The following is a 26,120-nucleotide window of genomic DNA, read 5'->3' on the forward strand; positions in this document are numbered from 1 at the left end:
AATTTTTATAAGTTGTTTATCTTAGCATCGCTGTATACTTCTTACAAGAATGCACATTTAGTTGCTTATGAGTAGATTAGAATGATGTGCCACATTCAACAACTATTATTCGTAGGTTTCACGAGTTTTTTTCTGTGAATTGTCGAGACCTATTTTATCAAAACTAATATATTTAAAAAAATGGTATTTAAAATATTTATATCTTCTTTCATTTTTATATTTATGCTGTTATACGGAGCAAACCTGTTTTTCATTTTCAATTTTGTTCTCTGAGAAAGCTATATATAAAGTTAATTATTTAACAACGACATTTATTAAAGTAAAACACATTTTTTGTTCTGAATATTTTAAGGGGAAATAACTCATCCTTGATTTATGAAAATACTATTCAGTGCTGGGACGAGGTGTTTTATTTAGTTTATATATTTTATTTTATGCAATTAAAAAAATAATGAACAAAGAATTACATTTATATATATTCTAATTTACATATCGTTAAGTCACTTACAGAGGCTTAATTAGGTAAATGCCCCAGCCCCCCCCCCCCCCCCCCCACAATTTTTATTTGCAGTTGTTTTCTTTTAATTTGTATGTCAATCAAATTAATAAAATAAAAACTGTAACAAACAATTGAAGGTCACCTTTTTCTTCTTTCTCTAATTTAGGCATTACATTGTAGAATCATTTCTTACATTCTTCTTCAATTAGTTTCATTTACGCATACCCGAGTGCACTTATTTAGTATATTTATGTAAATACGGAATTACTTTATTTTGGGGCACATAGAAACGAGAAACTTTTGCAATAAACTATCAAATATTGTTTCATACAGAAATGTTTTATAATAAATAATGTAAGATAAGTCGATGTGAATAAATACGGACCCATTGTTTCTAAAAAAAAATATATCTTGAATTGGGCTTAAATATTAACCATAATTTTATGAATTTGTGAAAGTATTTAAGAAAAGAACATTCATTCATTGGTAGTTAAATTTTATGAAATAACAAAACAGTTTTTTTAAGATAGGATTTTCGTCCGTGATAATGTGAATTTAAACACCATTCCCCAAAAAAAAATTTGAAATGGTAGAGATTCCGACATTTACATATTTCGAAGTGAAATATTTTTCACTGATTTTATATCCACATTACTAAGAAAGGTCAATAATCATTTTATTTAATTTTATAAATTTAATCCCGTTTAAAGAAGTATTAAACATACTATTTGAAATTGTTTCCGACATATTTAGAAATGAAATATTAACCACTCATTTTTATTTCCAAATTATTAAACCTGATATGATTATTTTGTTATAGAAAAAAGAATATTTTTAGGGTTGAAAATACAGAAACCTAAACTTTAAATCATGCATTTTATATAGCTTAATATTTTTTTGTTTATTTAGATTGAGATTGGTGCATGTTACGACGTAAAGCATGGCATCCGTGCATCAGAAATAGCAAAGGCCACCATCCTGGGTACAGGCTCAGAAGAGATGATGGATGCACTATTAGAAGATAAAGAAGACGAGATGAGTGACCCACCTCCACCAATGACCCTAACTGAAGATGACGTGGCACCTGCTATAGATGTTCCAACACAAGATGATACTCAAGCGGAAAATCTACCACCAGTACAACCAGCAAAAAGACAGAAAACATCAAACACAACCAAGAAACTTGTTACCAAGGTAGATATAATATTCGTTTTACATTTAGAAATTAACAGGGGGGGGTACACTTTTAATGTTTCAAAAATGCCTTTTTGAAGAATTGTAATTTAACTAGTTTCTTTTTGAAAGATCGAAATAGTAAATAAAAACAGAATGTAATTGGGTTACTTTGTTTGGGTTTGGGGACAATATTTTATTTGAAGAACAACAAAAATAAGACTCTTTTTGAATAATATTGGTAGCCCTAAAAAGAGCTGTTATAAGTGACTGGCCAATCACATACTCATCGGTCACCCATCATTACTGTAAGCTTCTGGCGTAGTTGTGGTGCACATAACTTGTCATGAAAGTACTGCATGCTCATGTCTGATGAACTTTCTTTGAACAATCTTCCGGGTATGTCAGCTGTTGCTTTTCCCCCAACGGAAACAACCACTGGTGCAACTTTATATATGTGGTCAATGTACTTTGAACAGTGTGCTGGCGTCATCTCTCTCAACCAAAATTCTTCTATATACTGGCACAACTGCTCTTTAGTCGTTGGATTTCTTTTTGAAACGTTTCTTTTTAACTGGTTCCAAACCATTTCGATTGGATTAATATCCGGCGACTCGGACGGCCATTTCCACCAATTTATGTTGTTTTCTTGCATAAAATTTTTGGCTAGCTTTGAAGTGTGTTTGGGGTCATTGTCTTGCTGAAAACGGTGACCATCCGGATACACAGAGTCAATAAATGGCTTCAAAGTAGCTCCTAAAATTTTAGGTACAAAAAATGCTGCATCCATTATACCATCAAAAATCAAAACTTGTGTTGCACCTCTTTTACTTATACCACCCCAAACGTGAACTTTCAATGGGTGTTTCGGTCGGCAATTAGTTGGTGCAGCTGACTCTTTGCGTCGGTACGCCCCTGTTTTGTTGTCGTGCAGTTGTATCGTTGTCTCGTCGCTGAATATCACATCTTCAAAACGCTCATCACTTGCAATCATGTCTTGGCAAAATTTGACCCTGTTTTCTTTATTGGCATCTCTAATGAGCTGGCAATATCTTGGCGATGTTGAAACCCAACCTGCTGCATCTATAGCCCTTCTTACTGTTGACAAGGATACGTTGGTATTATTTTTCTCGGACAATATTCGCTGAATGTCTCGGCTCGACAAGTTGCAGTCGTTGGTAAAGGCATTGTTAATAGTGGCTAGGTCTAGATCGTTGATTTTCTGGAATACCACAGGTGCAGCCATTACTGTATTTATTGATGTGAAATTACCCGACTTGTGTTTGTCAATGATACGCTTAACTGTACTTTTCGTAATAGCAAGGCTCTCATTGGCAAGTTGCCTTCGAATGGCGTACGGTCTCCAACCCTCTCGGTACAGCTGAACTACTCTAAGCTTGGTTGTGTGTTGAACTTTCGGCATTTTTTTTTTCGAATGATGAAAATTATGAACCTTATCTTTTATATAAAATAACATTGTGTATTGTCAAAATGTCAGTTGACACCTTATAAAATATCAAATCGATAAGTATGTAAATATATGCAATGTTTACAACATCCCTGTCAAAATTGGACAATACGGTTAAAGAATATAAATCATTTAACTACATGTACAATGTACCTGTATTATGGCAATAAACATGTCAAATTAGTTATTATCGTAATTCAAGGGGCAAATATTTAATTTCGTATAAAGGATGTTAAAATATTTTTTAAAAAGAATTTTAATAGATATAAAATATATTATATATATATTTAATTTTAATATTTAAACGGCTATATATAACTTTTTATTAAAACATATAGACTAAGTTAAAAAACTATTTATGCAAAAAGATGCAATCAAAATAAGTATTATTAAACACTGTATTGTATTCTTGTACTTGTCTCAATAAATATTTTTTTATTTGTTTTTTTTTTATATAACATTGTGTCTTAATCATATTGAATCACTTGTAATCATTTGTATGTAATTAATGTTGATTGTTCTGCTCCTTGTGGGCGCTTTGATTAGCAATAAAATATATTTGAATTATAGATGAAAAGAGACGAGGTGTACATTGTACATTAATTTTTTTTTATCTGATAATACTATTCATTTGAGGGCCGGAATTAATAAATGATAAAGTTAGCAATAAACGCATTATTCAATTATTGTCAGGTTGGGTCTGAAAGTTGATATAGATACTTGTGAAAATAATGCATTTAAGACATGCCTTACGAAATATTTGCCACTGAACACGTCATGAAATCTTAAAAAGCAGGTCTGTTTGTCTTAATTTTTCTGGTTTGCCTTATAATCAAGTTATTTAAGTGTTGTTTATTGTTTTTCAGAAAAAGGCAACAGTCATCAGAAGAAGTCAACAACCTTTGCCTACAATCCCCGTTGACCAAGACGACGAGGTTGAGCAAGATATTGCCACTCCTACCTATACAACTTTAACCCCAACAACTAGTCAACCAGTAAACACACCTTCGTTGAATCCTTTCTTGTCAACTTTCAGTCAACCAGACCATCAAACTACTGTGTCATCTGTTCCAGTTTCCTCTTCAAATCCCTTCAGCAACCAGTCACCTACCAATCAACTACTCCCGCTAATCAACCCATTTCTAGACACTAGCCATACAAGTACCAACCCATTTCTAAATACCAGCCAGTCAACATATGAAAATAGCTTATTCAATTCACCAACTACGAATCCATTTCTATCTACCCACCAGCCGTTTCTACCTTCAAGTCAAGCCAACCACAGCCAGTCAGCTGTTACACCAATCCAGCCAATAAACAGTCCCGACATATTTAGATTTCCTGAACCAACAACACCAACAACACCATTTCCAGATATACATGACAGACTCACACCAATAAACAGAAGACCATTGACAGACAGGAAGTTTGACGGGGTTTACCAACGTCTTGCAACACTAGAAAAAAACCAAACAGAAATCAAGAACAACCAGCAAGCAATAATGTCAATGTTATCGACAGTAATTCATCAACTGCAAGGCCAAGGAAGCAACTCAACTCCACCATCTACTCTCTATCAATGCCAGCCAATAGCAACAAATCCAGAGACTTATCCATTCTTAGATGTCCCAGAGATATATCGAATCACAATGGCAGACCTCAACTCAATGAACACACATAGCAACTGCCCAGGACATTTCGCCACTAAATTATTAGAACGTTTGTTCCCCGAGCTTTTCACAACCGCGAACTACAGATTGCAGCATTCCTACCACGGTGGTGGAAAATGTAACAAAACAGAACTTCCTTATGAGAGAAAGACAGTATTTCAACGATATGTTTTGTACTTTTACCCAGGGTTGTCAGAACCAAGAGCATGGAAGGATGCCATCATACCAAGGGTCAACGAATATCTGAGGAGACCAGCAACAAAGCAGTAAATCTGACTTCACAATGAACATTACATATACATTGTAACTGTAAAATGTACATATCAAATGATCATTATTTATTCATGTTAGCTATGATATTTTAGTTTTTTGTTTAATTTGTCTTTGTTATTATCTTTAATTTAAGTACCATGTTGCTTGATATCCTGAAAACAGAAAGTATAAGTATATCAATCATTTTGTATTGCTACACAAATTAATGTATAATAAATAATACATGTATGATTCGATTTGAAAGCTGTTTTTTATTATTCTAAACAGAAAAATAATTGATTATTGTATATACATGTACAATGTACACTGCTATCGATAAAAGAAAGTGGTATTTTGTAAATGAGACAATCATTCACAATGCAGACAAGCTGGCATTAACTGCACATTATAGGTTTTATCCGTCTTTCAACCATGAATTACCATTCTAAACAACAATTAAGCTATTAACATATCCAAACATGCACTGTGGTATGATCATGATGATTGAAAATGAGACAAATTTCCCACATACTATACAGATCAGCTGGCTATTTACATTTTACGTTTGACAAATTTGAAAATGTAATCCAGTAAGAAGATGTGCTATAATTAAAAATGAGACAATTATCCACCATGCAAATGTATAAGAAATTGTGTTACTTTGTGACCTTCAACAATAAATTCGAAACGGCAGTCAGAAGTGATATGATGATGATTACAACTATCCACTATGCTAGTGTCAAATATTGTAGGTTTCTTTATTATCTTCAACAATGACTCAACTCATTCCATACTGCCAGTTATTTCACAAATTTCAAAATATTGATTCATTTCCAGCATGAATAATCATTGGATCGATCTTTTCACTGTACACTGAAAAGCGGCTATTTTCACATTTAAAAACATGCAGAATACACAGAAAAATACTTTAGATAAATCAGTTGCAGTTTTTGCGGGACCTATAACATTCAAATATTGAATCATGTTCCTTACTTGGAAGAAGAACAGTTGCTGTCACTTTACAAATACTAAATATACATTTAATGCCTCATCGTAATTTAACAAGTGTTTCATTACGTAACGGTATAAAACGATGTGTTAACATATCAAATACAGTATTTACAATATGTACATACACTTCGGGCGGGGAAGGCAGAAAAAAATAATCTTTAGGTTCCGACTTTCTTTTATAAAAAAACATACGTATTTAACAAATAATATATTAAAAACTATATGTTATCCCTGAGCAGAAATTTTTATCTCGGAATCAAATTCTTCTTCATTCATAATTATCGTCGCTATCCGTAACAGATATTATAACATTTAGCAACCTTCAATGAAGATCTGCATGTAAGAAATATACAACTTAGTCCTCATTAGGATAAATAAGTTCGTTACCGGCAATACACATCTTTTATAGACTGACATATCATGAGTGGGCCACGTTTTGTTCACATGTACAAATGCTTGTTGTAGCTTTTGGGGTACTCCTGTTTTCGCCGATCTAAAGTTATTTTTAAAGTAATATATTAATTGACGAATTTTAAAAATGCAAGTCCGAAACACTTTTAAAATGCATGAAAGATATAAAAACTTTATTTGAAGTAGAACTTCGCGGGTTTTCTTTTACATTTTCCACAAAATATTATAAACTTTTTTCGTTAATATCCGGTTTTTTTTAAACAAGCAAGTCCGCATAGGTAAAGTTATTTTAAGATTATCAAGCAAGAAATACGAAAATATTCATAAACTTATTTTTACACGAACATTAATAAACTTTATAGGTAAATTTTTTTTTTTATATCAGCTCGCAAGAAATAAAACTAAAAGTTAAAATAATTTTAACACAAGAGTATTTAACTTAACTAATAAATGACCTTATTTAAAATTATGATTATGGTACAGTCGACCGGATATATATTTTTAATTACATCAACTTTACCTGTCAGGTAATCCAATTACCCTATCAGTCGTGTGCCGGCATAGATCAAAAAAGGATAAGGGCAATTAATTCCTCGGTGTAGGGAGTGAGCTCGCTATCACGATAAACATTTACCTGATTTTGGGAGGAATTACTCCCAAATTCCTCCAAACATTTTGGGAGGGATATCGGAGTTTGTCGGAGTGGCTCCGACATTTTCCTCGGTGTAGGGTGTGGGAGAGTTGGTATTTTTGAACTGTACTGTATATTGTTCTATCTATCAGTAAACAACTACATTGTGTCATACTATCTGTACATTGTGTCATACTATCTGTACAAAGTTTTTTTTATTGTTGTTAGTATGTGTTTTTCCAGAACAGTCAGGTTTTGGTGATTATATTGTGGGATGCAGTCATATACCATCAAATACTTAGTTGAATTACCTGTTATCCTTTTCATGTACTATTAGTTTATTATTAAAAAGTGCTAACATAAAAACAAATGGAAAAGGGGAAGTTGAGTTTTATACTTATGTCATTAAATACTTACTGGGGTTTCTTTCTTATTCACTTTTTTATCTTCTACTGTTTTATCTTTTGTGCTTTCAGTTTTATCCTTCTTCTTTTGTGTATCATCTGATTTATCATCTTTCTTTTGTGTACTTTCTGATTTGTCCTCTTTCTGGTCTTTAGTGGTAGCCTCAGGAGTTTCACTGGTATCCACATTGTTTTCACACTCATCTTCATCATCACTCTCTATAACTCTGGCTTTACTCCTTCTTTTGGCACGTATTTTCACTGGTGAATCAGCATCTTTTACTGGTGAGGTATTTTTCGCTGGCGAGGTATTTTTAGGTTTCAATGGTGACTTTGTTTTTTTAGCTGGAGTTGGTTTTTTAACTGAACTGCAAACAAAGGAAATAAAGGAAAATAAAAAGTTACTAATGAAAAGCACAGTTATCAAATATGTTTCAATATTGAATGATGTTTATTTCAGATATTTTTGACAAGTGAGTAAATGTTTTCATAGTGTTGCTGTATTTTTTAAACAAAGGACAGTTAACTTAATCATGATATTTAATAAACCCTTAATGAAATTGAGTTTGACATACATGTACATTCATATTTTGTACATTATACACATATGTTGAATATAGATTTTACTCATTATTGAAGGCTGCATATAGCATTTTTGTGTCATTTGATCTCTTATAGAGAGTTGTCTCATTAGAAATAATATCATATCTTCTTATATTTATATATGGATATGTATATACATTTTTTGTTTGTTTTGTACATGTAACACATATTGAACTAATGAAATCCATTCGTTATGCAGATAATAACTATCAATATGATTTCATTTCACTGAGGTCATACATCTTAAATCAAGTCTCCTTTGAGTACATACATACATAATTTAAAAAAAAACATACACTTGTTTAAAAAATGTAATTAGTAGATTGAATACATGTAAGTTTCAAATGACAATAATGTCAAATGTGAACTACCCTAATTATCTTGCTATTTCTGTTATTTACCTCTTTTCAGTCTTTTTGCTGTCAGAGTTACAGATTGGTTCTGTAGTTTTAGGTTTTGGTGAGGTAAAGAAAGATCTGAAAAGAAAAGTAAAAAGAAATCTATCAATTGATACAAAAGAGTTCAATTTGTCATTTGCAAACCTTCTCTCTTTTAACTTTGCATATATGTATATTATATACAGGTACTTGTTCAACATGTTTACAGTGGTAAAAGTTAAAATTAGTAAAATTGACTTGCTTCTGTTTGCGATTAATCCTCACTGTTAAATGTATATGTAAAGCTATGACAGCTGAGGGGGAGATTTTGCACGAACATATGTAAAGCTATGACAGCTGAGGGGGAGATTTTGCACGAACAACATGTTTAAGTTAAATAAGTGACCTGTTTATTCAACACTTTAATTAGAGGAATGTTAGTGAAAACAAATCATTTCCACTGATCCAAGGGAAATTTAATATGTCTTCTTCTGCTTTAGGGACAACTTACTTTCTGTGAATGCCTGAGTCATGTACAATATTTATATACAATACAATACCATATTTTTGTATTTACCAGCAAATTAAAGGGCCCATTAAGAGCATAACATTAATAACAACCAGTGATATTATTTGACTTAAATTAGTGGAGAATAAAGGCTTTTTCCCCAAGAGAAGAATCCAAATTTGAAAAACTAATGGCTTAAAATTAAAATTAAACAGAGTGATTAAAGAAACATAAAATAATAATTCAAATGCATGAGGAAAAGATCAGTGGTCAAGGGGAGATAATTTTGATATCTTTTAGGGTATTTGAGTTAACAAATTTTCCGAGTCATGTGAGTGAGGTTGCTTTTAAAATTAATTTCAAATTTTCTATAATTTCCATTTCAATTTTTCTTTCTTAATAATTTAAATTTCAATTTTTCTTAAAATTTTACAAATGTTTTTTTAAATATTAATTTTTACATTTTTCATATTTTTTTAAGGCCGAGAAAAAAATGATCTGTGTTTCCGGTAACCCGACTGACCCTGTTTTTTAGCCCAGACCCTAACTTTTTTATTGGATCTTCCAAAAAAAATTAAAAAAAATATCAATTGACCCTGTTTTTGACACAGGCTTCATAGATAATATTTTTTCTCTCTTGCTTCCTCTTGCATAGAAAGCCAGTAAAACATTTTATTAATGTCAAAAGGTATTCCAAATAGGTTAAAAGTATCACGCCAAAATGTACAAATGTATATGCGATTGTTGTATGACGTCAATAGTTCAGATTTATACTGAATGGAGATAAAGTGTATTGATAGTAAATAGTAAAATACACATAAATTTGAATTCTAATCAAATCCGCACCTGGTTAAATAGGCACATGGTCAAATCGGCACCTAGTCAAATTAGCACCTGGTTAAATTGGCACCTGATATAGTCAATTTGGCACCCATGTTAAAAATGTTCAATATACATGTATATTGTTAACGTGTGGAACTTGCAAATTACAATATGTTGGTGAAACAGAAACCCCATTTAACATCCGACTAAATAACCATCGGTCATATTATACAAAAGAAAGGAACTGCCCAATTACAAGACACCTTTTAAGAGCAGGACATGATTTTGAAAACATCACATTTCAAATCATTGAGAAAAATCAAAATTGGGATACACAAGGAAGACAAAAAAGAGAGAGATTTGGATGCACCAGTTACGAACTCTTGAACCTGATGGACTCAATGAGAGAGACGAAAAAAGATTTCAAAGCAAATCAAAACCATAGTTATCTTGAAATCATACAAATTAATTTATAAAAATTCATACAAACTTTTATTCCAACTTCATGTAGTTGTAGCTACAAACATATTTTATGACCGAATTAATATGTTACACTTTCCCTCAAATCTTGTATAGATTAAGCTACAAAAATATTTTTTTGTCATGCATCCGATTTCACCTTGAAAGATGCACATGCCTGATGAAGCTAATTTGTTTAGCGAAATATTGCGTATTTCTATTTAACATCTAATAGAACTTTTTAATGTATCAATTAGTGTGTTTTAGTTATATTCTTAGACATTTATATTGTTAACAGCACATGTATTTTAAGCAAAAAGAGTAAAGTAAGGAAGGGATTGTCCAGAAATATTCATTAATTTCATTCACATTTATGGCAAATGTATGGATATATTTTTTTTCTCTCAACTAAATGTTTAATTTTAATTATATACATGTATGTATGAGGTATTGGATATTTTTGTATGCATTTTTTAACCAGTTGAGCTTTTAGCGGGATTGTTGGTTTAATGCTGTTTAAACTTTCCTGGAAAAAAACACATTAAAATTGCTTATTATTTTGCAATAAAGTTTGAATTATTGAAAGGGACGTCATAATTTTCTTTTTACTTTTCTAATTGTCTCATTGTAAAACAACAGCTTGGGTAAGGGATTCGTTGTTTACCTCTAAACCATGTAAACTGACTACTGCTGAGTTACGGTGCAGTCCGGTGTATTGCGCACCTAAGACTTATGACTTCACTTCATTCAACTGATAAAACCAAAAATTGGATAATTTTGTGTGAACACATTCATAACATACTTTTATTTCATAAAATCTTCTGTTTGTATGGTTTCATCCTTTAGATTTTGTATAATGTGTGTCCAAAATTAGGAAAACCCCTGTTCTGAGAGTTCCTCCAATGTCCGGTGATTTCGCGCATGCCTTCCAAAAATAGCTTATTTGAAATAAAGGAAAGATTTTATACTACGAAATATAGCTCAGTTTGTACCAAACACACTTCCAAGGATGCAGAGCAAAAAATATTTCAATCTGATATTAATTTGACTTAAATAAAACAAAAATAATCTGATGATGTAATTTTTTTAATGGAAATTGGCAAAATATGGTAAATCGCGGAATTGCAGTTATTAATTAGTTCTTTGAACTTATCAATTTTATTCTTTTTTATCCCTTCGGAAAGCTTAAACAATAACAAGAACGATTTTGTATGTGTTACTGTGTTAATATGACGAAATCAGCTAATGCGCGATATCACGGGCCGCGCGTACACCGGGGACTCCACTGTATATTGATATTGATAAAAGTTATTAATTCATAGAAAAGAAACTTATCAAAACATCAGTCATAGAATGTTGGGAAAACTCTAAATAATTAACCGATGTATTCAAATGATGCTTTCTAACATTGTATAAATGCATGATAAAATAGAATTATTTATATCAAATATTATTGGATGCCAAATTGACTTTAAATAAGTGCCGATTTGACTAGATGCCGATTTAACCAGGTGCCGATTTGACTAGATGCCGATTTAACCAGGTGCCGATTTGACTTGTTCCCATAAATTTTCCCTTTTCTCTACCGTCTTTAGCTGTCCATTGTCAAAAATTCATGTCCCTCCTAAGGAGACGACAATAAAGGGATCTCTTATTACAGGGTCAATAAGGGAGAAGTCAAACAGACAAAAGAAACCGGCAAAAAAAAATTATTTTTGAAAAAAGGGGGAGGTTTCAAAAATTTAACTTATCCCAAAGTAACTGTTGGACATTCCTGCAATTCGGTAAAGACAAGAAAAAGAAATAGAGGAATGTATTACAAATACAAAATGATTACGTTATAGATTTTTGCATTGTTGATGTTTTCTTTCTCACAAACTGATCAACTTTCCATTTGCCGCCTTTTGACAAACCGGATGTTCCGAATAATTTATCTCTGAACGAAAGAGTTCTATAAAATTTTGCAGGTGCTTTTGCGAGCTACAAAAAGCTTTTGTCTACGTTTGTCAATATCATATTTACATTGAATCATAATAAACAATTAAAAGATATCATGGCAACGCCAAATCTGTAAGAAATATCGAAATATATTATAAAATTAACATTTTCAGTGGTGCGTTACGTCATTATCAGATGATTAAAACGTCACTTCCTGTAAATAATAGAATATGAGAGATATTGACATTATTTGCAACCGTAACTGACAGAAATATTTGTTACAATATGTGGATCTTAAACAAGAGATAGTGTCAATCATCAGCTCTCAAAATGGTGGGTAAAGTTTATATTGAATGGTTATCTTTGTAACAAAGCTTTAATTATTTTTATCAGTCAGTTGACAGTTCGTGATAAACACTAAAAGTAAAATTTAAAACAGGCATGATGACTGTGATGATGCATCCACATGTACCCCTCTGGCAACTGTTTCATGCAATGGTAAAGAACCCCTTCCTGGCATAATGAAGAGGGCTGTAACATCAAACGCAACAGTGCATGTGTGGAAAGAAAAGGGGGATAGGCTTTCATGATCACCATTCAAGAATCCGGGTCCGTTCGCCCTGATTCACGTTCGCCATACTACGTGTTCGCCCTGATACCTGTTCGCCCAGGGTCCATTCGCCCAGATTTTTATTTTTTTCTGTTTGTTGTCCATTCGCATAATTTTAAGTATTTGAACAAAATATGTTAAAGTTTGTTAACAAATTGACAGAATATTTATATTGCCGCAATAATTTTATCATTTTCTCTTTGATTTACAGAGTAGAATTGGTATACAATGTATTTCTCTTTATTGATATTTGTTAACAAAATAATTGTATTCAGTCAGAGACATATAAAATATATTGTATTACAGGGGCGGATGCAGGAATTTTCTAAAGGGGGGGTGCAAAACATATGTCCCGATACAAATTTTTTTTAATAATCCATCAAAAGACAAGTATCACAATAATCAGTGATCCGAATTATTTTGTCACTGAACAATTAACGATCCTAAACAAGCCATAAACTTTTGAATATATCCCTGTTTCAATAAATTTCAAGAATATAGAAATATTGGAATAAGTTTTTTCAACTTCAATGCCCTGAATATCAATATTTTTTAGTAGGGCGAACGGACTCTCTGGGCGAACGAACTCAGGGCGAACGTACCCAGGGCGAGCATGTTATTAGAGCGAACGATCCCGATACCACCATTCAATGGCATTGTCATTGCTTGAGAACACAACATTTTGTCCAGTCCAGCTTTGTTGCTTAGGGCGGCCATGTACCAATTCTGTTCTGTAATACAAAGTCCCCTATAACAGTAGAAAAATCATTAAAAAAATAAATATTATAATTTCCAATTTACAAATGTACTACATGTACTAATGAACATGATCATGATGTACTCAAAATCGTTAACTTTTTTATTTTCCCGCATTTGTGCAGAATTCTCTTTCTCTTTTAAGGGCTTGTTTGTCATGAGATTTGAGTTTCCTCCCCAACAAAAGAATCAACATTGAAAACATAACGCCTTTTACAGAATAAATTGTATTTCCGTTTCTTTTTGAAATTTAAAATATATGCTAGAATTCAACAAAAAAATTGATACAGTCTACGTTCCCTTTCAGGTAACACCTGCCCCATATTAGAAGTTTAGAAGTTACAGTCATACCTTTATTTTAGATTAAAAGAGATTTTGTTGTACAAATACTGGCTTAAAACATGTTTTGTGAGATCTCTAGAAGTCAAAAGAACCTAAGCAAAATGACACAAGGATCAACATAAATTGTATTCTTTTTTAGACAAATAATCAAACAAATTTATCGTCGACTGCTAGTCCTGTCATTACGACCCCAGGAGAAGTGACCACTGCTAATGTTACTACGACAGGAAACACCACCCATAACCACCCACTGATCTTTCTACAGACAGCAGCAGCCCAAGGTATTGGAGGAACATTTGCAGTATTGGGATTGATTATCACATGTCATCAGGTTAGTAATATGTCGGGTGTTTATGTGTTTATGTTTTACATCTTCGCTTTAAATTAGGGATGGGGGGGCCTCAGTGGCTGAGTGGACTAAGTAGTTTCTACTGTAATCACTAGCCAGTCAACACTGAGGTTGTGAGTTCGAGCTCCACTCGTGCAGGTGCACTTGACTCCAATCTTAATTGACTAGGATCGTCAGTTTTCCTATTGGAGGTTGTTGGTTTCTTGGGGCACTGAGGCTTCCTCCATTAATAAAAACTGGTGCCATGAAGTAGCCTAATTGCAGTGCTTAAAAGAGGTATAAAAACACAAAAAAAATCAAATCAAATGAGGGGTTATACATTTTTGTACTGTTTTACCCATGTCTGTCCATCCCATTAAAAGTCTGTCAGATTTTTTTCATTATATAACTTTCTATAATTTATTATCAGGCTTCCTGTCATAAATCCTGTACTAATGTTGGACACATTTTCCCATTCATAGCACACTAAGCTTAATATTTATTGAATATTTTATTTAATCTTATACCATGCTGGTGAGTACATTTGTAACTGACCAGTGCACAGTTGCAAGTATGAAATTTTCAGTGCATTTTCTACAGAGAGAAAGTTTCCTTAAATTTGCTATAATTAGTTATCAAAGGTACCAGGATTATAATTTAGTACGCCATAGGCGCGTTTTGTCTACATAAGACTCATCAGTGACGCTCAAATCAAAATATTTTTAAAGCCAAACAAGTACAAAGTTGAAGAGCATTGAGGATCCAAAATTCCAAAAAGTTGTGCCATGATCTAGACCTGGGATAAGAAAATCCTTAGTTTTTTCAAAAATTCAAAGTTTTGTAAACAGGAAATTGCTATAAGAGTTCATAAGAACATGCTGTACCATGCTGTACTGTGTGTGATACATGCATGTACATATGTGTTTCCAGAAAAAAAAATTCATGGCAAACACTTTAATCAGTTCAAGCTTAAGGGGCATCATTAGTGAGCAATATCTTACTGTTCTACAGTTCTAGTGTTTTATACTTGAAACATACAACAAACAACTCCAGTGAATTTCTCATTCCCAGCAAATCAAATAGACATGATAGAGTATGTAGACATTATTTTAAAAATCATTATATCATATCAAACTTCCACTGACTTACAGAATGGGTTTGGAAATATTTTTCAATAACATAGAGTAATTTGAATGGGTAGGTGATAATCACTGATTAATGAAATCAAATGCTTCATCCATACAATGTCATGGTTTTGACATTTACCCTTCAAGAGTTATTTCCCTTATGTTTAGTTACATAAATTTGTACCTTTAAATATATTGTAACGTACAATTTAATTGTTGTAACTAAGTACCTATTAATTAAATCTGTTATCATGTCTTATAATGTGAATATGTCAAAGCGACAACAACCCGACCACAGAGCAGACAACAGCCGAAGGCCACCAATGGGTCTTCAATGTAGGGAGAATTCCTGCACCCATAGGTGTCCTTCAGCTGGCCCCTAAACAATATGTATACAAGTACAGTGATAATGGACGTCATACTAAACTCGGAATTATACACAAGAAACTAAAATTAAAAAATCATACAAGACTAACAAAGGCCATGAGAGGCTCCTGACTTGGGACAGGCGCAAAATTGCAGCGGTGTTAAATGTTTATAATTGGATTTAAGAATTAACTGTAAACAGGTGAAAAGAATTTTTCGATAGCCTTTGTCAGTGGCTGAGTGAGTGTGGTCTCTGTGATCATGAACTTAAGATATATTCTGCAGCTGATGTTATCTCTTCTTTAAATGTTAAATTTTAAGAAGGAGCAGGGAGGCAACAAGGACTATACAAAAATGTTAGTTTGAATTGTTTAACATTGTCTTATCTGGGCCTTCTATAGCTGACTATGCTGTATGGGCTTTGCTCATTGTTGAAGGCCGTACAGTGAAATATAGTTGTTAATGTCTGTGTCATTTTGGTCTTTTGTGGATAGTTGTCTCATTGGCAATCATACCTCATCTTCTTTTTTATATCATCCAGATTTATTTTACACTTTCTCATACAAATTTAGCTGTTGCATTCTACTCAGTACTGATCAGCCAATCATAATTTATGCCTCAGAATTTTGGACAAGGTGCAATCATTGCCTATAAGACAAAATCCTGAAGATCTTTAAACCTGTTAAAAATCTGGAGGTGGAAAAGGGTACTGTTAGATCTTTGTAGGCATGGGAAGGGTTGACACCGGACCAATATTTCAGCAAATTTACACTGAGCCTCCATCAAAAAAATTATGGTTTCTGTAATTATTTAAAACAAAAATTTCAAAATTCATTCAATATAACATGTATTATGTGAAAAAAAGATGAAAAAAGATATAGACAGATCTTTTGAAGATTTTCTGCTTGATCAGGCAGAGTCACTTCAGACCATTACATGTTGATATCAGCAATATCCAATTTTCCATGACAAAAACTTTTAAGACAGAGATGAAATCAGATGTAGCGAGGATTTCTATGATCTGTGATTGTTGAATTCACATTGTACGTCAAATCTCAATTGGATTTTACGGAGAATTGTAAACACAATTATGTTATAGATTTTCAATTTAAGGAACTTGACATTTTGAGATTGTTGATATTATAGAACTGATTTGGTTATTATTCAGCGCACGAGAGCTTTTGTTCGACTTTCACTTCATTCCAAATCAGTGCTGATGACTGCAGTCAAACACTAGGCTAATTGATTGATCTATACATTATTTGAGTTAAACATTTTTTTCTTAATCTTAAATGGGGAAATTTTTGTGCAGAAAAAATTGATAGCTTTCACAAGAATTGCAAGCTACACTAGGCAGCAATGTATTCTCTCTGTATGTAAAATAAGAGAGACATGAACATTGGGGAGATGTACCCTTTTTGATGAATAAAACAAGTTAAATTTGGGGAAAGGAATATAATAATATGGGGATTTAAAATCACAGAAGATGTAACTATAGTTCTACTATCATGAACGACATAGAAATAAGTTATTAAATATATCCAAGATATATTATTCTCTTTTTCTGTGTGCATGATATGTTAACTGGTTCTAACCAGTTTGATATTTTTTGTAAACAATACATTGATTAAATTTGCAATGTCTCTTGTAGTTTCCAGTCACATATATCCATTCGGAACGTTGCACTCAGCATTTTCAATTAGATTATTGGAGAAACAAAATTCTATGGCTTAAACTCTCTTGATCATGTTGACAATGTTTATCCACTTGGGATAGTTGATTTTGAAATCTTCAAGTTTTGATTTTATAGATTGAAATTTTAATCTGAAGTAGATAATTTAAATGTAACAATGTGTAATCAAAGCTGCTTCTTTTCTTTTTCTTTTTTTTTTTTTTTTTAAAAGTACGATATTCAAATATCATTCTATGATCAACTGAGCATTATATGTTATATGGTTGTATTGATAGCTAAAATAACATATGAAGGCTTAATGTCTTTTATTCAATATAAACACAGCTATGTTTATATTATAAATGTTGCATAACAATGTATTTTCAGTTCAGTTTAAGACACATTATTCATTATTAATAAAAGACATATTATTATTTGGAATTAAGTGTTTCCCATACTTTTATCTGACTGGTATTAATTGAGTTAAGTCTGCCAATGGATATGTTATCATATGTTTTTCTATGTTGTGATGTTATGCTATTGTTTCAGAAAAAGGGAGAAGGTTTGGATCCATTAAAACTTTTAATCCCGCTGCAAATGTTTGCACCTGTCCTAAGTCAGGAATCTGATGTACAGTAGTTGTCGTTTGTTTATGTAATATATACGTGTTTCTCGTTTCTCGTTTTGTTTATATAGATAAGAACGTTGGTTTTCCCGTTTGAATGGTTTTACACTAGTAATTTTGGAGCCCTTTATAGCTTGTTGTTCGGTGTATAAACCCACACTTTTTGTGTTGGCCTGATAAAGAACTAAATTGAAGAGGGTTGTAATGGGGGAACCTTCATAATGTATACATTTACAAATGTTGTCGTATGAAGTTAACATTAATTTTTGGTGCATGACGATAAAATGTACATTTTTTTAAATGATAAAAAAGTTGACATTTTGATGAATCACGTTAAATTTTTCCCAAAAATAATAGTAACGATAGTTATTTGAGAATTTGACAAATCACGGTCAAAATTTAACCAATTTGACGCTAAAGGTAGCCCAAAATGACTGCAAAGGCCATTCCTATCCTCATTGAATAATCTATTGTTTTCTAGCAGATCTTGGGGTCTCGATGGCTGAGTGCACATGGTCCAAGTAGTTACTACTGTAGTTATTACTAGCCAATCAACACTGAGGTTTGGAGGTTGAACCCCTCTCATTCGTGTACACTAGTCTCCAATCTTAATTCACGAGGATAGTCAGTTGTCCTATTGAAGGTCTGTGGTTTTCTCCGGGCACTCTGGCTCAATCCTCCACCAATAGAATCTGGCCACCATGAAATAGCCCTAATGTGGTGCTTGAAAGTGGCATGCATGAATACACGAAAAATCAAATCTAGCAGACGTTTAGGATTTACGTGTACTATAGTTTTTAAGGGTTATAAAATTAACTTCATTACTGCCTCATTTAACAATTTACTTAATGATGTGAAGAAAAGTAGATTTATCTTAATTAAATTGATGAATGAGAAAACAGGCTTGACACAAGAACAATGTATCTATAACTAGTAGGTACACAAAATCAATATCCAGGGAAAGTGGCAATTATTTCTGTATATATTTATTTGTTTTATTAGGTATTGGATAAGATAAGTCATGGAAATCATAGTGTCAGCATAGACTATTTTAAGAAATTCTTTTGGTCTCCCAGGGGCCGCCTGTTGAGTTATTGACATAGGAGCAACTTTGGCAGTCTCGCCCCATAGTAAATTCATGGATATACATGTATGCGTTGCTTTTCAGGAGACAGCCTTGAATTAATAACCAAATGAACTGCTCCTACAGTTTTCAAGCCAGATCCCTGAAACTTCTAAGGAAGATTGCACTTATATGAAGTTATTCACCTGCTTTTATGAAATTGTTTGAGGAGTTTTTGACATTTCATATTGCAAATTAAATGCATTGTACATACATGTACTATTTGAATTTTGCAAACTGAGCTTTCCTTATTCAATATTGGTGTCTGCCATCTTTGGAGTCTAGAGTCATCCTTTAATTAATTATTCAAAAATGTTGGGTTTTATAAAACTGACCTGCCTTGGTCATCAGGGCAAGTAGGATCCGAACTAGACCACATAGTTAAAAATGTGTTCCATGGTAATGGTCTTGCCTCAGCTTACTAAAGGTCCATCATTACCAGTATGTTGACCAGTAAGTCAACTGAGTCTAAGGTTAAAAATACAGATGTAATGACTAATGGGAATCAAACAAAACTCTAAAAGTATTGTCTTTTATTTTTTAATCACATTATTGAATGATAGAGAAAATCTGACATGGAAAGAAATGTTTAAATGGCAATATTTTCCAAACATCCATTCATTAAAACTATTGAATATAACTTTAAATAGAAGCTATATAATATATAAATGTTGCCCTTAAATGCATGAGAAAGAAATAACTGAATTGTAAAACAATAATCCACATGACTATGTCTTTTTTGAGAGGTAATTGACAATCGTAAAAAGTAAACTGATCTTTGTCAGTTGAAATTATACATGGTGTATGTACATTTACTGCTTTGCCTTGTTCTGTTTAATCCCCAAGAGTAATTTTCATTCCTAATTATGTGTTTATGAGTTTTTTATCATGAGAAAAGTTAATTAACTTTGCATGTAATAAACTACAAATCTCCATTTGTCTTTTTACTGAAACAGCAAAATATAGAGAAAAACGTAGAATTATAATTATCATAATTATATAATAATTACAAAAAGTCATTAAATATAAATACTTTTGACAAATGTAGATTTATCATGTTTAAAGAAACGTACAATGTACATGATGTAGTTGTCAATCTAAATAAAAAAAGCAGTAGTTAGTCGTAAAATATGTACTCCTCACAACCTAATGTAATCATGTGGTATGCAGAGATTGAAGTCGTAGACTCGAACATTTGTAAAAATTACAAGTTCCTAGATCATAAATATATCATAACAAAAATGTTTTTAATGTTAAATAAGTTTATAGGCAGAAATAAACATGTTGTTGTCATTAAGCTTCATCAAACATTGTAAAAGATGTTGGTTTAGCTTACACATGTTATATATAGTGTTCCAACAATTGTGCTCTGGTGAAATTTCAGATTTGAGACTTATTGATGTGTTTGACCAATCCATTTTTATACGACCGCAAATTTTGAAAAAATTTTCGTCGTATATTGCTATCACGTTGGCGTCGTCGTCGTCGTCCGAATACTTTTAGTTTTCGCACTCTAACTTTAGTAAAAGTGAATAGAAATCTATGAAATTTTAACACAAGGTTTATGACCATAAAAGGAAGGTTGGTATTGATTTTGGGAGTTATGGTCCAAACATTTTAGGAATTAGGGGCCAAAAAGGGCCCAAATAAGCATTTTCTTGGTTTTCGCACTATAACTTTAGTTTAAGTTAATAGAAATCTATGAAATTTTGACACAAGGTTTATGACCACAAAAGAAAGGTTGGGATTGATTTTGGGAGTTTTGGTTTCAACAGTTTAGGAATTAGGGGCCAAAAAAGGGTCAAAATAAGCATTATTCTTGGTTTTTGCACAATAACTTTAGTTTAAGTAAATAGAAATCAATGAAATTTAAACACAATGTTTATTACCACAAAAGGAAGGTTGGTATTGATTTTGGGAGTTTAGGTCCCAACAGTTTAGGAATTAGGGGTCAAAAAGGGACCCATATAAGCACTTTTCTTGGTTTTCGCACCATAACGTTAGTATAAGAAAATAGAAATCTATGAAATTTAAACACAAGGTTTATGACCATAAAAGGAAGGTTGGTATTGATTTTGGGAGTTTTGGTCCCAACAGTGTAGGAAAAAGGGGCCCAAAGGGTCCAAAATTAAACTTTGTTTGATTTCATCAAAATTGAATAATTGGGGTTCTTTGATATGCCGAATCTAACTGTGTATGTAGATTCTTAACTTTTGGTCATGTTTTCAAATTGGTCTACATTAAGGTCCAAAGGGTCCAAAATTAAACTTAGTTTGATTTTGACAAAAAATGAATTGGTTGGGTTCTTTGATATGTTGAATCTAAAAATGTACTTAGATTCTTGATTATTGTTCCAGTTTTCAAGTTGGTCCAAATCTGAGTCCAAAATTAAACTTTATTTGATTTCATCAAAAATTGAATAAATGGGGTTCTTTGATATGCCAAATCTAACTGTGTATGTAGATTCTTCATTTTTGGTCCCGTTTTCAAATTGGCCTACATTAAGGTCCAAAGGGTCTAAAATAAAACTAAGTTTGATTTAACAAAAATTGAATTCTTGGGCCTCTTTGATATGCTGAATCTAAACATGTACAGTGAAACTTCTCAAAACCGGCCGCCCGTCGGACCACGGGATTCGGCCGGTTTTTAGGGGTGGCCGGTTTAATGAATTTGAAATTAACAAGAGTTACTTCCCTTCAATATAAGAGTTACTTCCCTTCAATATGTGTGCATTTGTTTTTTTTACCATGTATTGTATCTCAATCATAAAGTTTGTTTTGTTGTGTAAATTTAGCTTTGTATTCTAAATTGATTATGAAATAAATATTAAAACATCATTTGTATCTTTATTATTTTTTATTTTGCAGGAATAACAAATAAAATGCAACTATATAACAAAACAATTTTAATATCAATATCTCATATTATTGAAATTTACAGCTTCACTCATCGGTACTATACAATGTATATGTAATACTCCATAAGAAATGCATACACATTAAATCATCACACCTCAAACTAATACCACATCCTTTAAATAAATTAAATAGGTTTAATGAATTTCAATAGATAATCCCGACGATAACGAATTACGATTTAATTGCAAAAGTCAAAGTGAGTGATTAATTTTTATAATTTGCCTAATTTTTTTTTTTTTAAATCATCAAATAAAGTAGCCAAGCTAAAAGATTTAATGATAATTAACTTTATATTAGCGTGGGTGAAGATCAAAATCTCTCAACCGATAATTTATTCGGGTATTGATTTGACATTGACAGGTGAACACTACTCAGTGGCCATGAAGGTGTCTAATTGACCGGATTAACTTGTTTGTTTATATAACAGTATTATATATGGACTAATGATTACAAATGAGAAGGCCGGTTTTATGAGGTGATATTTTATTGATTTTGATTACACAAATACACAAATAACGACCGGTATCCGGTTTAAAGGGGTGGCCGGTTTTATAAGGTTACCTGACCGTTTATTTACATACACGCCGGCCGGGACTTGCGGTTTTGGCCGGTATGAAGGGAGAACCGGTATTAAGAGGGACCGGTTTAGAGAAGTTTCACTGTACTTAGATTTTTGATTATGGGCCCAGTTTTCAAGTTGGTCCAAATCAGGATCTGAAATTATTATATTAAGTATTGTGCAATAGCAAGTCTTTTCAATTGCACAGTATTGTGCAATGGCAAGAAATATCTAATTTCACAATATTGTGAAATAGCAAATTTTTTTTTAATTAGAGTTATCTTTCTTTGTCCAGAATAGTAAGCAAGAAATATCTTATTGCAAGAATGTTTTTTAATTGGAGTTATCTTTCTTTGTCCAGAATCAACTTAATTCTTTGTTATATACAATATACAATGTATACTCACTTTTTACTACCAACTGATAAATTTAAATAATCTTTACCATTCAGTGATAACAAGCAGTTTTTTTACATCTTAATATTTTATGATGTATTTAAATGAGTAGTTATTGTTGCAAACTCCATTAGAATATTTTAATTGAGATTAGTTTTGGAATAAGGGAAAGGGGGATGTGATTAAAAAATTGGGTTCAATTTTTCTCATTTGAAATTTCATAAATAAAAAGAAAATTTCTTCAAACATTTTTTTGAGAGGATTAATATTCAACAGCATAGTGAATTGGTCTAAGAGAAAACAAAAATTTTAAGTTCATTAGAACACATTCATTCTGTGTCAGAAACCTATGCTGTGTCAACTATTAAATCACAATCCAAATTTAGAGCTGAATCCAGCTTGAATGTTGTGTCCATACTTGCCCCAACCGTTCAGGGTTCAACCTCTGCGGTTGTATAAAGCTACGCCCTGCGGAGCATCTGGTATGATTTGTAAAGGGTCTTTACGTTTTGAATTTTCCTTGGAGTTTGACATTAGCAATGATTAGACAGCAGCCTTGTAAAATAAATCTTTTACATTTTGTCTAATTTCTTTTGTTTAAACAGCCTGCAGTCATTTTTTTTCTGCCTAATAGTTGCTATAAAATTTAAATTTATAAGTCTTTCTACAAACTTTATATGTCCCCAAAAATAGGGGCATGTTTCTTTAAATTGCATGGGAAACCTACAAAAATATCTGTGTGCTCAAAAGTCTTAGCCTTTTGGAAAATTCTGGCGTCTAATTTATTACATAAGTTAAGATCAAGGGTCTAGGAAGTTAGGAACTGTTACATTTCCCTGACATGACTGATTGTCATCAAACTGAAATGATAATAGAAAAAACAAGTAAATTAGCTCATCTCATATTTATTGAATTTAAAAATAATTATCACCTTTTTGGCACTGATTATTTGTAGACGATGCTTTTCCTGTAATTTAAAAACGTTACTGGGTATTATTGAATGAAAATAGGGTTTTCCAAGTTACTGTTTTAGTACCCCTGGGAGATATTTAGTCATTATAATATTTTACTCAACTAATTAGGGGTAATAGTAAATTGGTTCAATATAATACAATGTAACCAATCTCTTGAGATGTCTTTTACTTATTTATTTAGTTGAAGTCTCATTGCCTAGAGACCTAAAGCTGGGTCTTCTTTTATTGAGGCTGACATGAAAATAACCAATCACTTGGGAATGTGGGATGTCTTTTAGTTATTCATTTAGATGATTTCTCATTGCCTGGAGAAAAAAACGCCGGGTCTTCTTCTATTCAATGCTGACATGAAAATCACAACTTCTATAAAGATATGGTAAACAAGAAGCTGCATAAAGATAGTATTATCCTGTAGTGTATATTTTTTCTTTTTGTTGCAATTTTTTTTAATTTTAAATCCCCATCCATTAAAAACATATGTCCACCTCTACAAGACACATCCAGATAAAAGACATTTATTAATAAAATCTTCTTATTGTAATTTTTATACAAATATACACAATGTAATTCTCAATAGGATATAGATAAGAGATGCTGTGTGTTGGACCTGATCTACAGCACTGCCACCTGTGCTATCATTAAAGGGGAATAATTGACCAATATTCCTCATTGGAAAACATTGTAGTGTCTATACTGTAATTATAAACATCAATCGATAAACATAATAAAGACATCAATAAAGATCCTGTTACATTAGTCATATATCATATATTGGGTATCTCTCTTAATTGTCATAGGATTGTAATACAGGAAATTAATAAGTTGGATGTCAGGTAGCTTTGATGAGAAAGTGGCTTTAATTAATAATATTGATGCAGGACTGCTTCCCTTTGACTCTCTGATTGAGGTGATCTAAAATTCAGACAGTGGCCGTCTTTTGCTAATATAAAAAAGAAGATGTGGTATGATTGCCAATGAGAACTATCCACAAAAGACTAAAATGACACAGGCATTAACAAATATAGGTCACCGTTACGGCCTTCAACAATGAGCAAAGCCCATACCGAATAGTCAGCTATATGTTTATCATATTTGTTTTTTGTTCATATGCTTTCAATTTGATGATTAGTGAGCTCAGTTGTTTACAATGGTTTTTTTAAGGGGCATTAAGTTTTACCCTTGAACGTCGGTACGTCCAAGAATGTTACGAAACTAATACACAATGCTAATTACCACAAATTACAGATCTATCTAAATTGAATTTACTTTTACTGTTATAGAGTTATGCCCCTTTACAAATGCCTCAACAAATTATAACCAGTATATTTTAGATGTCAGAATGTTAAAATGTGGAATTCAAAGATTTGTTATAATTTTGTATTAGTAAAGATATTTAGCACTAGCTTAAGAAATAATTGACTTGATAAATAGTTAATATAAATCTTCACAATTTTAGATAAGTGTAAAGCAAATTATTATGTAATCCTCTGAGGGCTAAATTGACAATAGAGAATTAAGGATTAAAGAAGTGTTATATATACAAAAAGGATTTCTTACTTTTTAAGATGATTTAGGTTATGTCACAAAGACTTGATATTTGGGAAATAGATAAACTAGTATTATTATGTAAATTAGATAAATAAGTATTAATGTTATGTAAATTAAATAATGAAACAATATATATTAGTTGACCATGTAGTAAGGGACAGTTAGTATTGACACTTGCCTTAGAGTCACGTATTGGACACTAGTGTTATAGACTTGGATTTATATTAGACATGCTGTTTTATTATGTCTCATGAACTATTGTGATTATTGTGATTATTGTGATTGATAACTATATTGAATGCTGATTAATAAACATTATATATTGAACTTTGAATCTGTGTTAAGTTAACATGTATTCATATCAAAGCTACCAGCTAGTTCCCCCAACCTAGCAAGATGAATAACCAGGTCAGGAACGACCACAGTACTGGCCTTGGTTATACGTGGCGGAGTGACCCAGCTTTCCGGTACTAAGGAGGGATACACGTAGGATGCGAACCTGAATACCTGAAGACAAGAGTCAGCATATCTCCATATAGGAAACAGTGCAT

General features: G+C 32.1%; 2 protein-coding genes across 4 annotated transcripts in view; one reads left to right on the plus strand and one right to left on the minus strand.

Moving 5' to 3' along the window:
- The window catches only part of LOC134724477 (DNA ligase 1-like), a 79,397-nt gene extending 67,120 nt beyond the window's left edge, over positions 1-12,277 (minus strand). For 2 of the 3 annotated variants that reach the window (XM_063587511.1, XM_063587510.1), the window contains exons 1-3: positions 12,126-12,277; positions 8,524-8,598; positions 7,533-7,887 (exon numbers count right to left, since the gene is read on the minus strand). In XM_063587511.1, coding sequence (XP_063443581.1) covers positions 7,533-7,887; positions 8,524-8,598; positions 12,126-12,142 — 447 coding nt within the window. In that variant the 5' untranslated portion in view covers positions 12,143-12,277. The remainder of the gene's footprint in view (positions 1-7,532; positions 7,888-8,523; positions 8,599-12,125) is intronic. The other variant, XM_063587512.1, reaches the window with a different exon arrangement.
- A 120-nt stretch (positions 12,278-12,397) lies between these two features.
- LOC134724478 (transmembrane protein 184B-like) overlaps positions 12,398-26,120 on the plus strand; it is a 33,841-nt gene continuing 20,118 nt past the window's right edge. Inside the window, exons 1-2 of the mRNA XM_063587513.1 lie at positions 12,398-12,559; positions 14,074-14,265. Coding sequence (XP_063443583.1) covers positions 12,557-12,559; positions 14,074-14,265 — 195 coding nt within the window. The 5' untranslated portion in view covers positions 12,398-12,556. The remainder of the gene's footprint in view (positions 12,560-14,073; positions 14,266-26,120) is intronic.

This window comes from Mytilus trossulus, chromosome 7 (genome assembly GCF_036588685.1).
Source record: "Mytilus trossulus isolate FHL-02 chromosome 7, PNRI_Mtr1.1.1.hap1, whole genome shotgun sequence".
NCBI classification, from domain to species: Eukaryota; Metazoa; Mollusca; class Bivalvia; order Mytilida; family Mytilidae; genus Mytilus; species Mytilus trossulus.